Source organism: Quercus lobata, chromosome 9 (assembly GCF_001633185.2).
Source record: "Quercus lobata isolate SW786 chromosome 9, ValleyOak3.0 Primary Assembly, whole genome shotgun sequence".
NCBI lineage: Eukaryota > Viridiplantae > Streptophyta > Magnoliopsida > Fagales > Fagaceae > Quercus > Quercus lobata.
The window spans coordinates 52,883,046-52,898,163 of record NC_044912.1 but is presented as its reverse complement, the minus strand read 5'-3'; the positions used below and the strand labels follow the sequence as shown (position 1 = coordinate 52,898,163).

Genomic DNA, 15,118 nt, shown 5'->3' with positions numbered 1-15,118 from the left:
TTTTTTTTTAGTTTAATTTCAATTTGAATTTATCTATTTGTTAGTGAGGTTACACAGAAAATTATTGTTATAAAACTAAAATTTAGGATTTAAAATGAAGTAATCTGTTGAGTTTAATGTGTGATAGTTTTTAGAAAAAAAAAAAAAAAAGTACCAAACCTACGTGAGATATGTTTGAATAGAGAGTATGCTAATTTTTAGGAAAAAGTTTGTCAGGTAGTTCTGTTCTTTTTTTTTTTTTTTTTTTTTTTTTTTTTTATAATTTTGTTGAATTACAAATTTAATCAAATTTTTTATTTTTTTTAAGAATAAGGATTATCTAATTAGATTAGGGGTATTTTTGACATTTTCTAAAGTTATAACTAATTTTCTGAATTTTTTAAATATATAGAGATTATAGCCCCCTCCTAAAAAGTATCGTATTTAGGAAAAATTGCAATTTAAACCCTAGAGTTTAGGGTTGTAACAAATTAAACTCTACAATTTCAAAAATTGCAATTTAAAGCTGAAGTTTTTTTTTTGGATACAAGATATAATTTTTACTCTAGTCTAATCTAAATGTATATATGTGTGAACTCCATCTTGGAGACTTGAACCCCGACTCTTACCCCTCACATTCCGCAAGTACTTATACTTATAGAGTGACCGCGGTGGTAGCTGAAGTTTTAAAAAGTAGTAAATTATAAAATCTTAATAAAGTTTTAAAAGTAAAAAAAATTAAGATATGGCCTTTTTCGACTTTTACTTTAGAGAGGTCAATCACACCAAATTGTTTGACAGGAAAATTTATCATGTGTTTTTTTTTTTTTTTTTTTTTTTTTAAATGGGAATTTATCATGTGTGTTGTATAATGATGAAGCCGAATCTTGTAATCTCCTATTTTGGGACTGTTACTTTGCTCAAGCTATTAGGCTTTCACATCACCATAAGAGAAACACTAATTTCCTGTCAACATTCACATCACCATAACCATAAGAGAAGCATTTCACTTTAGTTGAATTGATAAAGGAAAATGTACAATCAAACTTTTATGCTCCAAAACATGCGGTCGCATTTCTGTTGTTCGTTTTGCTAACAGCTATAAACTAACTCTACAGTCACAACATACGATTCATTTGCTTCCCTGCCCAAAGCGTCTTATACCTCTCCACTTAGCCTGTAAACGCAAAGCACCCATTTGCCAAAACCCATGCACTCATCATGCTTTTGACTGGTCTCTTCAAGCACGGAAGCTCCAATGGTGGACTCATCGCGTTCTATGTAAATATGGGCAACATTGAAACTGCCCGAAAAGTGTTTGATGTATTGCCTCAAAGAGGCAGAGATGCATGGAATGCCATGACCATTGTGTATTCGCGTAAAGAGTACCCAGTTGGAGTTCCATGTCTCTATCATAGGATAATCTTTGGACGGTGTAAGACCTGATAGCTCAACTTTCACTGTGGCCCTCAAATTTTTACGGTTATAATTAACATTTTTTCTACTCATGCCATTTGTTCTGGTATGTGCGGGCTGTGAAGAAAATTTATCGTAGAGGCTTTGGGTTTGTGACCTTAGCAAATGATTCTTCAGTTGCCTGGGTTGCCTGACGCAAAAATTTAATACAAGGTCAAGTGGTATCCTTTACTAGTTCTTTGGGCTTTGCCCATATGTTTTGGCTTCTTATGAAACTAATATCATGATGCATTTTTGCTTCAGGTGAAGAAAAACTTGTCATGGAGGGTTTGGTTTTATAACATTTTCTGATGAAATTTAAGCCCAATACGCGTCTCAGAAAGTACATAGGATGTTTGGGCAGAAGGTGTGTTGCTAATACTGTCTGTCATTTCAGCTATGCCCCTGGGTCAGTTCTCATCTCCAATTAGGTGGAGCCAGGAATGTTCTTTGCTTTGTGTGTGTATGTGTGTGTTGGAAGGGTGGTGGGGAATATAGTACCATTGTTTTCTTTATTGGTAGGTTACTCACACACCTTGTGGATCTTGAACCCACAACTTCCCCTCCACCTTATTCTAACTAGGTGAGGAAGTGCCATTCAAGTCGGAGCTTGTTGATGTTGATCTACTGGTTTATGTATATACAGAAGCCAATCAGTATAGAAAGGAAAGAAGTTAAATTTTCTGCATTACACAGACTTTCATAGCTCATTTATTATGTACAAGTTGTCAACCTTGATGATCACATTAAAAAATTAAGGAAATGAAAAGGAACATTTAAATTTCCCAGTCTAAACTAAACTTAAAAAATGGTTAATATTTAGAATTTGTTCTGATAAATTCTTGATGTATATATATCTTGATTTACTTTTAGGTTTCATGAATTTATTCCACTTTTTAACAGCAATCATCGATTGGTATTGGTTATGTTTAAGAATGGCTTTCTCAACAAACTTCCACTTTTAGGATTCAACACCGTTAATGCATGATGGTGGTGTTTATATTAATTTTCTTGAATCTTTACACTTTCTTTTAAAACTAAATTACCATTTTTGATAATATGATGAACTCCTTCTATGATCTTAACCCTTTAAAAGTGCAGGTATTGGGTTCTATTTTCAACCTGTGGGAAGAGAGGGGAATCGCTACCCCATTGTCCCTTAGTCACATTTTTTATTTTAAAATAACTAAGAGAGAGTTGATAGCACATTTGCGCCTGGAATTTAAAAGGGTCAGTATTAGCATTTTGGGTGTGGGTGAAGTTTTGAAAACATGGCTGATCTAGTCCACGGACACCATGTTCTATGAATACGGCACTTGTATTGTGATAGATATAAATACTTCTCCACAATCCCTATACCAAGTTGCTGTATCTGATTGCAACTCTTGAATTGACTTAAGAAACACAACTTGTGATTGAAGACTCATCATAGTTCTAATAGTGGAAGCAAAATCTTAGAAATCAACTGGCCTGATTGGCTAGTCCCAGTTGGTTGGAATTTGAAATATAAGAAAGAAGAAGTAATTTGACTTAATTAATCTAGTGAATGCTTTTGTAAATTCCTGTTGCGTTTTTCTTTGTGCAATCTCTGTTGGGTTTGAATTTCACTTTAATTTGAAGAAAACTCTATTAATCTAATTGAACAGGTGAAGTATACAAGACCTATACTGGATGGAATGTCATACATTGAAGACAATAATAAAACAACTTGTTCTCATTTTATTGTTGGTGCACTAGTTTTTTTTATCAATTCTTTTTCTTGCAGATTGTATTAGAGAATGCAGCTCCTATTGCGAATGATATGGTGGCTGCTGATCCCTCTTCCACTGTGGTGCATCCTTTGAGAAAGAAACAAAATTATCTTCATTTACAGTTTCAAATCAGCTATGTTTTAAATGGTAGCATGCATTCCTTTCTGATTTTTTTTGTTTTTTTTGAAAAGTTTGAATTTCTGCCATGTGTCCTGCTTATTTAAAAAGGAATCAGAATGCTTCTCATTAACTTGTTGGTACCAGTACCGCATTTAAGCTTTATGTCTTCACCCTCACACGTGACTTTTTTGCTGCCTGACTCTTATTCTCATTCTTCTTCACTTCTTCTATTAGTACTAGATTACGTATACAAAAGCAATGGAATGAACCTATCAAAAACACACAAGCAATAGCATGAAGAAGGCATGGTTAAACTCAAAGTTCATTGTTGTACTAGAAAATTCTATTCTCGCTGATGTCCTAATGAATCCAAACTTATCAGATGTGGACACTCTCCTCAGCCAAATCAGTCACCACCATGGACATCTTTTACCTCGACTTGAATGGCACTACCTATGGTATTTTTTTTCTCCCTCCTTTCTTTCGTTCTTTCACATTCTTTTACGAATTGGCACTTGCATAGAGTTATTTGTATAAACCTTGGAAGTTTTGCTTGTGTTAAGATTTTTTTTTGGAGAAGAGTTTTTGTTAAGGTTAATTGACTACAATGTACACATTGTACATTTAAAAACACAAATTTAGAATTTAAAGTCAATAAAGGAGAACTGATATTTGCTAGATAAATCAAACTATGCAAGTGTCTGCAAAGATCAATCTGAATAATTGACCATTTATTCTGGTCTGATTGGAGTTAGAGAATCGAAGTCAGAACATACCCAAATAAAACTAAAGTAAAAAGAAATAAATAAAAATGTGCGAGGCAGCATTTCTATACCCAGAAAAAGCAAAAGATTCTTAACTGGATGGAGTTAGCATGGGGATGAAGGAAGTTGTAATGGGAGAGTGATGTCATCACATGCTACATCATTAGTTGAAAACAAAATCTAGTTGGCGGAAAATTCTAACATTAAAATAATTGGTTTTAATGTTTCATGATTGAGTGAAAAAAAAAAAGGAAAAGATTTATTACCATGCTTTCTCTTTATCTGCGATTTTTGTTTCAGTGAAAATTTTTTTCTGTTCTCCAATCCTTTAAAAAAAAAAAAAACCATACGCACACACAAAATTTCGTATATACCCAAATGGAAGTTAAGCTTTATTTTAGAATTTTGATTAAATGATTCAGTTCACCATTTTTAATGGTTTAAGTTTTTGGGATAATTGGGAAGTTAAGCTCTAAAATGATAATGAAGAAATGAAAAGAATCATTGAGTGCAGAGGTTTTTGATTGCTTAGTTATTGGAAGTTAGAATTTGATTGACATATACTTCTTTATGTGAAATTTCTTTTTATTTATTTCTTTTTTCATATTTGCTATACCTATCAGTAATATTTTGTTATCATTCTGGAATTGAAACTGAACTTTATAGAGCAGAATTGGAGATCCTAATTAACATTTTGTGTTTGGTTTCTATGTTTCCCAACGAATTTGACGTGAACTTTAATAGTATATTCCGCGAATCCAGGTAAAACAATGTCAAATAAATGGAAGATTACAGAATTTGATTTGCAAACTAAAATCTAGGTTTGAAGAACCAAAATTAGTCTAGTTTGCGCAATAACATGTTTGTGTTTGAGTGTGAGTAGGAGTGTTTTTTTTTTTTTTTTTTTTTTTTTTTTTTTTTTCCTAATGATAAATAGGATTATATTTTAAACCTATGGCTTGATTGGATTTTAGTTAGGCGGGACCAAACCCGATTATTCAAGAATAAAAGACTTTCTAGTTGTACTAACTGGAACCCACGGGTGAGTAGGAGGTAGTTTGCAGCAGAAGGATGAGAAGAATACTTTGTTAAATAATCTGATGTAACACAACAACGGTTAGTGCATGTGGTTAGTAGATTTCTTTGAATGGGATTGACTGAATGAAATATTAATTCTTTTCCACAAATTCTTATATTTTTAGGTAAGATTTACCTATTAGTATGGTCTCATTTGTTTTAGAAAATGATTTGAGATCTGCAAAAAAGTTGAAATTCGGTGCTTGCTAATGCCATTGAGAGCAAATGTGGTGCTAGTGGTTGGTGGTGACCCAACACACGCAACAACTTGGCCTCACGTCAATGTAGATCTAATTCATCGAAACAATATTGAGTCACCTCGACCTTAAACATATACAACCTTGTTTCAATTGTATTATGGTGGTAACCATAGAGTTTTAGAAATAGTCTATCATTCATGTGATTTCTTTTTGTATTTTTATCATAAATTATTTAGAACTTGGTTTTATTTTTTTTAAGCATAAATTATTTAGAACTTGGTTTTGTTTTTTTTAAGCAGAAATGATTTAGAATTTGTGACAATAAACTTTTGGCCTCATGTATAATATATGTTCAATATATTGTATTTGATTATATTATAAGAATGCAATCATAGGCTGTTGTCCACAATAAAAAGCCACCATTTTGAGAACCTTTACTTTCCAAATGCCCTTCCAAGGGAAAATAGAGTTGGGGGCCTCCCTTAACTCATTATAAAAGGAACGAGTATCAAACTTACCACTTCCATTAAGGCCCCAACACAGAGAATCGCTACCTACTCCCCGTGGAAGATGAGCTTGAATAAAATCAAGTAGAGAAAAAGATGGAGCAAGCTACCAGCCTTGAAAATCCCTATAAAATCTCAAGTTCCAATATCTAACATTTTCCCCCTTCTGTTGACACAAAGCATCATAGATACAAGCTTCCTTGTTTGCTGAAATCACATATAACTCAGGGTAGAGGATTTTAAGGGAATCAACCCCAACCCATCTATCATGCCAAAAGAGGATTCGAGTACCATCACTCATAACAAAAGAAAAATTCTTAGAAAAGCTCTCCCACCCTTCACTAATACTACGCCACAAACCACACCCATGAGCCCTCCTACGAACTCTAGTACTCCAACCCCTTTACCCTCCCCATATTTAGTGGATATAACCTTCCACCAAAGATGAGTAACTTCATGCCCGTACCTCCACAACCACTTCCCTAATAAAGCTTGATTAAAGGACACTATATTTCTTATCCCCAATCTACCCATTTCAATAGGTGAGCAAACCTTGTCTCAAGCCACCAAAGGGTATTTGAAAATCCTCTTAGAAGATCCCCATAAAAAGTTTCTTTGGATTCTTTCCAATCTAGCAGCCATAACTTTAGGAATAATAAATAATGATAAAAAAAATAAGTTGGAAAACAAGAATGAGTGCTCTTCAATAAAGTGCACCTACCGCCCTTTGACAAATAGAGGCATTTCTATGCTGATAATTTCTTCTCCATCTTCTCTAGAATGGGATTCCAAATAGAAGCTGTCTTAAATGAAGTACCAAGTGGTATCCCCAAGTATTTCATAGGCAAACTGCCCACCCTGCAACTAAGGATATTAGCCAAAGCATCCAGATTATTCACCTCCCTAATGGGGATGATCTCACTTTTCCCCACATTAACCTTCAAACTTGTAAAAACTTGAAAACACGACAAGGCCAACCTTATAGAAAGCAGTTGCTCCCTAGAAGCATTACAAAATAAAATAGTGTTGTCTGCAAACAACAAATGAGAAATGTGCACACCGATAGAGTTCACACGTCACACATGAAAACCATGAATCAGGCCACATTCCTCAGTCTTTCTTAGAATCCTGCTTAAGACCTCCATAATCAAAAGGAAAAGGAGAGGCGATAAAGGATCACCTTGTCTCAAACCCCGTGAGCTTCCAAAAAAACATTTAGGGGATCCATTCACTAGAACTAAAAATTGGACAGAAGTGACACATGCCTTAATCCACCCACCCTTATACCCGTCCTATCCAAGGCATCCCAATTAACATGACCATAGGCTCTTTCATGGGTAATTGATTCGGAAAAACCTTCAAATGGACGTTGTAGTTCAAACTAGCCTTGTGGCTATGCATGCCAAGAATGGACATTTGAAGCTTGCTTGTCATGTTTTCAAGAAGATGCGTAATAAAGGATGTAGGGTTATGGAAACAGACCAGATTTAGTGTGTTGTTTGAGTGCACTTCTAGCATGTTCACAAGTTGGGTTTTCAAAATTGGGTAAATCTACACAAATATATTGTGAGAAGGCTTGATTTTGATCTAGTTTTAGGTACTGCTGTGATTAACATGTATTCAAAATGTGGAGCCCTTTCTTGGGCACGCACTCTGTTTAATCAGATAAATTGCAAAGACTCAATCTCTTGGAATGCAATGATAACCAGCTATGGAATTCATGGGCATGGAAAAGAGGCTCTATCACTCTTCCTAGAGATCACAAAAACAATTCAAATACCAGATCATGCTACTTTTTCTTCCCTTCTCTCAGCCTTCAATCACTCAGGTCTTGTGGAAGAAGGCCAATATTGGTTTAATCGCATGGTTAGTGAATTTAAGGTCCCTCAAACTGAAAAGCATTATGTTTGTTGGTTGATCTTTTGGCTTGCGCAGGTCAAGTTGAAAAGGCTTGCGAGCTAATAGATTCCATGACTGCTGAATTGGGGCTTGCTGTTTGGGTTGCTCTCCAGGCAGGTTGTTGCAAAAATAACATGTTGTTTATTGGAGAGATGGCCACAAAGATGGTTCTTGAGTTAAATCCGGATGACTTGGGAATTTATTCTTTAGTCTCAAACTACTATGCAAAGGCGAGGAAGTGGGATGATGTAGCTAGTGTTAGAAAAATCATGAAAAAGACAGGGATGAAGAAAGTGCCAGGGTTTAGTGTAGTAGAAGTGAAAGGGAAACTTCATGCTTTTCTTATGGAATATAAGAGCCATTATCAATATGAAATTATGATGCAACTTTTGGATAAGTTGGATCATGAAATGAGAGCTATTGGATATGTCCCAAAGATTGACTTTGTGTTGCATTCCCTTGATGAGGAAGTCAAAAAAAAAAGTTATTTTATCACAGTGGAGGCTTGCTATTGCTTATGGCCTCCTAAACACAAGGCCAGGAACCAAATTATTGATCATAAAGAACCTTAGGGTGTGTGGGGATCACCATGAAGCAACCAAGTTCATTACGAAAACTGTGAACAGAGATATTGTTGTGAGAGAAGTGAAGTGATTTCATCACTTCAAAAATGGGATCTGCTCATGTGATGACTACTGGTGAAGCTGATGTGCATAGATTTCCTTTCCCTTTGCTGGATTTGTCAAAGCTTACGTGTTGAAATATGAGGGTAAGATCTGAAATCTTTTCAGGAAAGTAAGTTCCAAATATTATAATGGCGGAAATGGAAGAGATAAGCAAGCTAACGTCTCAATTGCATACTACAATCTTTAAGGAGTGTATAGATGCAGCTTGATAACCAATACAATGCTTCCAGATGGTCCCATCCAACATATCCATATCCAGCTGGGTTGCTGGCAGAATTTGGGTGTTGATATACATCCACCACTTTATCAATTTCCCCATTATACTCTATACTTCTGCAGCCAAGTTCAAAGAGCTTTTGTCAAAAATTATACACTTTCTTTATTGCTCATGGTAATGCAGATTGTTCGAAAGGATTTATCTATGATTGAAATGCCAAGGAGAAGGACTTGGGGGATTTTTTTTAATCCAAATGTCTTCCTGCATGCACATCAGCAAGCCTGATTTGCCTCTAACAGCTCCAGTATTTAATCCTTCTGAAACTTTTTTTTTTTTTTTTTTTCATTTCTCTTGCTCCTAGTGTCAAAGGCGACACTTTTTTGTTTCATCTCATAAATCATAATATGGTGGGTTTTATTTCTGCTGCATGAAAATCCAAAATTTTTGAGGATATTATTTGGTTTGACATTTAAAACATGGATTCTCTGACAAAAGCAAAATTGAGAGTATAAACTCAAATTAGGGGGTTTCATATGTTTCTTGTTTCGGGATACAGTTCATATCCTCTAGTATCTACTTGAGAATATAGACCATTACAGAAATGGTTTGAAGAGCAGCCCTTTTCCAATTGTATCTGGTAACCCATTTTAGTGCATCAATAATTGTATAATTGATTGTAGTTGCTAATTGAGGTTGTGAGTTCTTCAAATGAAAACTTTTTGTATTTTTCTTCCTTGTTCTGAGGAAGAATGCCAGAGTTCTGTGCTTCTGCAAAGAGTACAATTCCCTTCTCCTCTTGTTGTTATGGACTGAAGGATAAGTGAGGAATGGCATATGCTCAAGGTTCTAGACATGTTCATTGAAATTCTGGGCAACATCAAGAAGTTCTTTTGGAACACTTGATGGTTGATTGTTCATACCTTTTGTCATTTCAGGGATGCTAAGGGTTTGTTTTCACTTTTCCTCTACTTTTGTTGTGTTTATTCTGCTGAATAAGATCTTCTGAAGTAACTGTGGCAGCATGGACAGAGGACTAGGTTGGTGGACTGCAATTTCCTAAATCTGTGAATTACATTTCAAGAACCTCATAAAATTCTTGTGGTTTTCAGTTACTGCTTCTATTTCCTTTTCCTAAATCTCTCAACTCACTTTTCAATCACATCCCTATCCTTAATTTCATTATCGTCATTCTCAAGAAATAACACTTCATCAAGTTGGTGCTTGATTGAACTAACAAAGATCATTTCTGGATGGGAGTTACACACTAAGTAAGAATTTATTTTTGAAAAATGAAACTTATCGTTACCTTAGTTTCTTCAAGTCCAAAGTTGGTATTATCTGGAACCTAATAGGTTAATAGTACAAAGCAAAAGCAAACATAGGTGTCAATGAGCTTAACTATTTATTTTTCATTTTTTTTGGGTTGGGAATAATGAGTGTACATTTTAATACAACAGAAAAACAAGCAGCTTAAGCTGCAGAAAGTAAAATAAAAATAAGAGACGAAGCCGAATCTTATGGCATCCTTTATGAATTCAAAAATGGCTTCTTCATCTATGAAATTTTGAGCATGGCATCTCTGATTTTCTTCTATATACGATAGATTTTAGCTAGGATGGCTACTTTTAGAAGAGTAGGTGTAAAGCCACTTCCCAATGATCAATCCGTCTACATATATAGAAAATGTAGGTACAAAAAAATGTTCTCTGCATTTTGGAAAATTTTTCATTACACAGTATTTCTGTAATATCCCCTCTAAACTTAGCTGTACTTGGTAGTTGATTTTTTATAAAAAGTTATGGTCAACTAAGCTATAAAAGAATGCTTTTGCATTTGAATTTTTTTTTAAAAACCAATCTAGGACTGGAAGAGAATCCTTGATTGCATACTAAGTAAGTACATTTAAAAATGTCTTTGTAGTATTGAAGTAGTCCAAACGAGAAAATATATTTGTTGATATATTTGGAAACCTTTACTCATCTCTAGTGATTCCAACTTGATTCTTTGATCTAGCATGTGGCTCTCAACTTCAAGGCTATGTGGGTAATACAATTGTATAATTTTGACGGTTTTAACTAACTTTTTTTTTTTCCTTCTACTCATGCCTTTTGTTCTGGCATGTGCAAGATGTGAAGAAATTTGTCATAGAGGCTTTGGGTTTGTGACCTTTGCAGATGATTCTTCACCTGCCTGGGTTGCCTGATGTAAACATTTGATACATGGTCGAGAGGTATCCTTCACATGTTTGTTGGGCTTTGCCCATATGTTTTGGCTTCAAACTAATATCATGATGCATTGTGCTTCAAGTTGAAAGAAAAACTTGTCATAGAGGGTTTGGTTATATGACATTTACTGATGAAATTTCAGCCCAATATGCTTCTCAAAAAGTACGTAGGATGCTTGGGCAGGTGTGTTGGTATTACTGCTGGTAATGTCAGCTATGCCTCTGTGTCAGTTCTCATCTCCAATTAGGTGGAGCCAGGAATTTTCCTTGCTTTGTGTGTGTATGTGTGTGTTGGAAAAAAAGGGGGGGGGGGTTATTGAACCGTTGTTTTCTTTATTGGTAGGTTACTCACACAGCTTGTGGATATTGAACCCACAACTTACCCTCCACCTTACGTTAACTTGGTGAGGAAGTGCCATTCAAGTTAGAGCTTATAGATGTGGATTGGGGGGGGGGGGGGTATTGATCCGTTGTTTTCTTTATTGGTAGGTTACACACCTTGTGGATATTGAACCCACAACTTACCCTCCACCTTACTCTAACTTGGTGAGGAAGTGCCATTCAAGTCAGAGCTTATAGATGTGGATCTTCAATATAAAAAGAAAAGAAGTTAAATTCTCTACATTACACAGATTTTCATAGCTCAGTTATTATGCACAAGTTGTCAACCTCGATAGGCACATTAAAAAATGAGCACCAAAGAAAATGAAAAAGAACATTTTGGATTTCCAAGTCTAAACTCAACTTTAAAAATGGGTAATATTTTGAATTTGTTCTGATAAATTCTTGAAGCATAAATATCTTGATTTTTTTAACAGCAATCATTGATTGGTATTGGTAAAATCTCATAGGATCCCTGCAATTTAGTTGACACATCTTTATTAAATCTATAAACTTAGCAGTAGGATAATGTTTAAGAGTTGCTTTCTCAACAGACTTCCACTTTTAGGATTCCACACCATATATGTAGACACCTTAATGCATGATGGTGATGTTTATATTAATTTTCTTGAATCTTCACACTTTCTTTTAAAACTAAATTACCATGTTTGATAATATAATGAACTCCTTTTATGATCTTAACCCTTTAAAAGTGCTGGTATTGGGTTCTAGTTTTCAACCCATCAGAGGATGGGGAATTCGCTACCCCATTGTTCCTTAATGACATTTTTTATTTTAAAAAAAGTAAGAGAGAGATAGCACGTTTGAGCCTATAATTTAAAAGGGTTGGGACTAACATTTTGGGTGAGGGTGAAGTTTTGAAAATAGGGTTCATCTACTCTATGGACACCGCATTCTGTGGATATGGCACTTGTATTGTGATAGCTATAAATACTTCACCACCATCCTTATACCAAGTTGCTGCATTGATTGCAACTCTTGAATTGACTTAAAAAATACAAAAAACTTGTGATTGAAGACTCATTGTAGTTATAGTAGTGCCAGCAGAAACTTAGAACTCAACTGGCCTAATTGGCTAGTCCCAGTTGTTTGGAACTTGAAATATAAGAAAGAAGAAGCAGTTTGACATAATTAATCTAGTTAAAGCTTTCATAAATTCCTGTTGCGTTTTTCTTTGTGCAATTTTTGTTGGGTTTGAATTTCACTTTAATTTTAAGAAAACTCTATTAATCTAATTGAACATGTGAAGTATACAGGACGTATACCGGATGGAATGTCATTACATTGAAGACAATTATAAAACAACTTGTTCTCATTTTATTGTCGGTGCCCTAGTAATCTTGAATTCTGTTTCTTGCAGATTGTATTAGAGAATGCTGCTCCTATCGCAAATGATATGGTGGCTGCAGATCCCTCCTCCACTGTGATGCATTCTTTGAGAACCAAACAAAATTATCTTCATTTCACATTCCAAATCAGCTATGTTTTATATGGTAACATGCGCCCTCTTCTTCTTCTTTTTTCCCCCCCTGAAAAGGTTGAATTTCTGCCATGTGTCCTGCTTATTTAAAAAGGAATAAGAATGCTTTTCATTTAGCTTGTTGGTACTAGTACCACATGTAGGTTTTGTGTCCTCACACTCACACGTGATTGTTGCACTGCCTAACTCCTATTCTCATCATTCTTCTATTAGTATTAGATTATGAATACAAAAGAAATAGCGTGAACCTATCAAAAAAAAAAAAAAAAACAAAAACAAAAGCAGTAGCGTGAAGAAGGCATGGCTAAATTCAAAGCTCACTGCTCTACTCGAAAATTCTATTCTCACTGAAGTCCTAAAGAAACCAAACTTATTGGACATGGACACTCTCCTCAGCCTCGAATCAGGCACCCCCATGCACATCTTTAACCTCGACTTGAATGGCGCTACCTGCGGTATTCTCTCTCTCTTTCACTTTCTCACATTAGCATTTTGACAAGCTTGTGAGTGTAACTAAATGTATATTGAAAGCTACTACACATTTTGACCTTTCTTTCATTCATTCTCATTTTGGTTATGAATTGGCACCTATCAAGCATACAGAGTTATTTGTATAAACCTTGAAAGTTTTGCTTGTATTAAGATTTTTTTTTTTTTTGGGAGAAAAACTTGTGTTAAGGTTAATTGACTACAAGGTACACATTGTACATTGTACATTAAAAAGCACATATTTAGAATTTAAAGTCAATAAAGAATATTTGCTAGATGAATCAAACATTGCCTGTGTCTGCAAAGATCAATCTGAATAATGGACCATTTATTTTGGATTAATTAGAGTTAGTAAATTGAAGTCAGAACATGCTACAATAAAATTGAAGTAAAAAAAAAAAAAAAAAAAAAAAATCTTAATTGAAAGGAGTTAGCATGGGAATGAGGGAACCTGTAATGGAAGAGTAATGTCAGTTACATGCTACTAATTAGTTGAAAATAACAATTAGTGGGAGGAAAATTCTAACATTAAAATGATCTATTTTAATGTTAGAAAGATTTCTTACCATATTTTCTCTATTATCTCTGATTTTTGTTTCAGTGAAAAAGTTTTCTCTGTTCTCTAACCTTCACACACATAGATAGAGAGAGAATTTCGTATTTACCTAAATGAAAGTTATGCATTATGTTAGAATTATAGTTAAGTGATTAAATATATCATTTTTAATTGCTTAAGCTTTTTGGAGAATTGGCAATTTAACACTCTAAAATGGTAATTTAACGCTCTAAGATGATAATGACTAAAACAGAAAAATCATTGAGTGCACAGTTTTTCTCTCTTACACTTGTTTGATTATTGTATTTTGAATTGATTGTACTTCTCTCTTAGTACACCGCCTGTTATATTAGGTTTTTGTTTTTTGTTTTTGTTTTTCTAATAAATTTTTTCTTTACTTAACCAAAAAAAAAGAGGTTTTTAAGTTAGGCGGAGACTGAAACCGAAAATCCTTATTCAAGAATAAAAGGTTGAGAAGAATGGTATGTTAAATAATGTGATGTAACAACTGTGGTTAGTGCATGTGGTTAGTAGATTTCTTTTAAGGGCATTGACTGAATAAAATATATTAATTATCTTCTACAAAATGCTTATATTTTTATGGTTTAATTTGTTTTTGCAAACAATTTGAGATCAGCAAAAAAAATTGACATTTAGTGCTTGCAAATGCCATTGAGGACAAATCAATGCGGTGCTAGTAGTGGCTGGCGGTGACCCAACACGTGCAATAACTTGGCATCGCGTCAATGGAGATATTGTTCGTCGAGACAATATTGAGTGGCCTCAGGACTTAAACATATTCAACCTTGTTTCAATTGCATTATGGTGGTAATCATAGGGTTTTAGAAATTGTCTATCATTCATAGGATTTCTCTTTTTGTATTTTTATTATAGAAGAAATTATTTAGAATTTGTGACAGTTAACTTTTGGTCTCATGTATAATATATGTAACATATCATAATTTATTATATTATCTTCTCTACATAGTTAAGTTCTAAAGCATAGTATTTCATTGTTTGGTATTCTTCCTATGTAAAAACTCTTCGCCTTCCTTGATTGTGATCACACCAATAATGAATTAATTACCAATAGTTGTTATTTGGGGCTAAAGCACATTTACATGAAAAATAATATAAAACGACGACACAAAATAATAATATTTAATGTAATTTGGCCAATTCTAAACTTATGTCCACGAGCAATGCTTAACAAAATTCACTATCAACAATATGGATTACAACTACACTCAATCTAACCTCAAACCAAACTCACATACTCTCACAAACAACACTCACATACCTTACAAAAACAA

The 15,118-nt window shown here is 34.3% G+C and overlaps 1 protein-coding gene and 1 pseudogene across 1 annotated transcript; both read left to right on the top strand.

Annotated features, from left to right (window-relative positions):
- Window positions 1–1,200: 1,200 nt before the first annotated feature.
- Window positions 1,201–7,849, top strand: LOC115962010 (annotated as a pseudogene).
- Window positions 7,822–8,883, top strand: LOC115959129 (putative pentatricopeptide repeat-containing protein At3g25060, mitochondrial). The gene has a single exon (XM_031077434.1). The coding sequence runs from the start codon at window positions 7,823–7,825 to the stop codon at window positions 8,321–8,323; it is 501 nt and encodes a 166-aa protein (XP_030933294.1). The 5' UTR covers window position 7,822; the 3' UTR covers window positions 8,324–8,883.
- Window positions 8,884–15,118: the final 6,235 nt, after the last annotated feature.

Bases quoted from the DNA above. Each gene is read 5' to 3' on its own strand.
- LOC115959129 (XM_031077434.1), top strand. From the start codon at position 7,823: ATGACTGCTGAATTGGGGCTTGCTGTTTGGGTTGCTCTCCAGGCAGGT.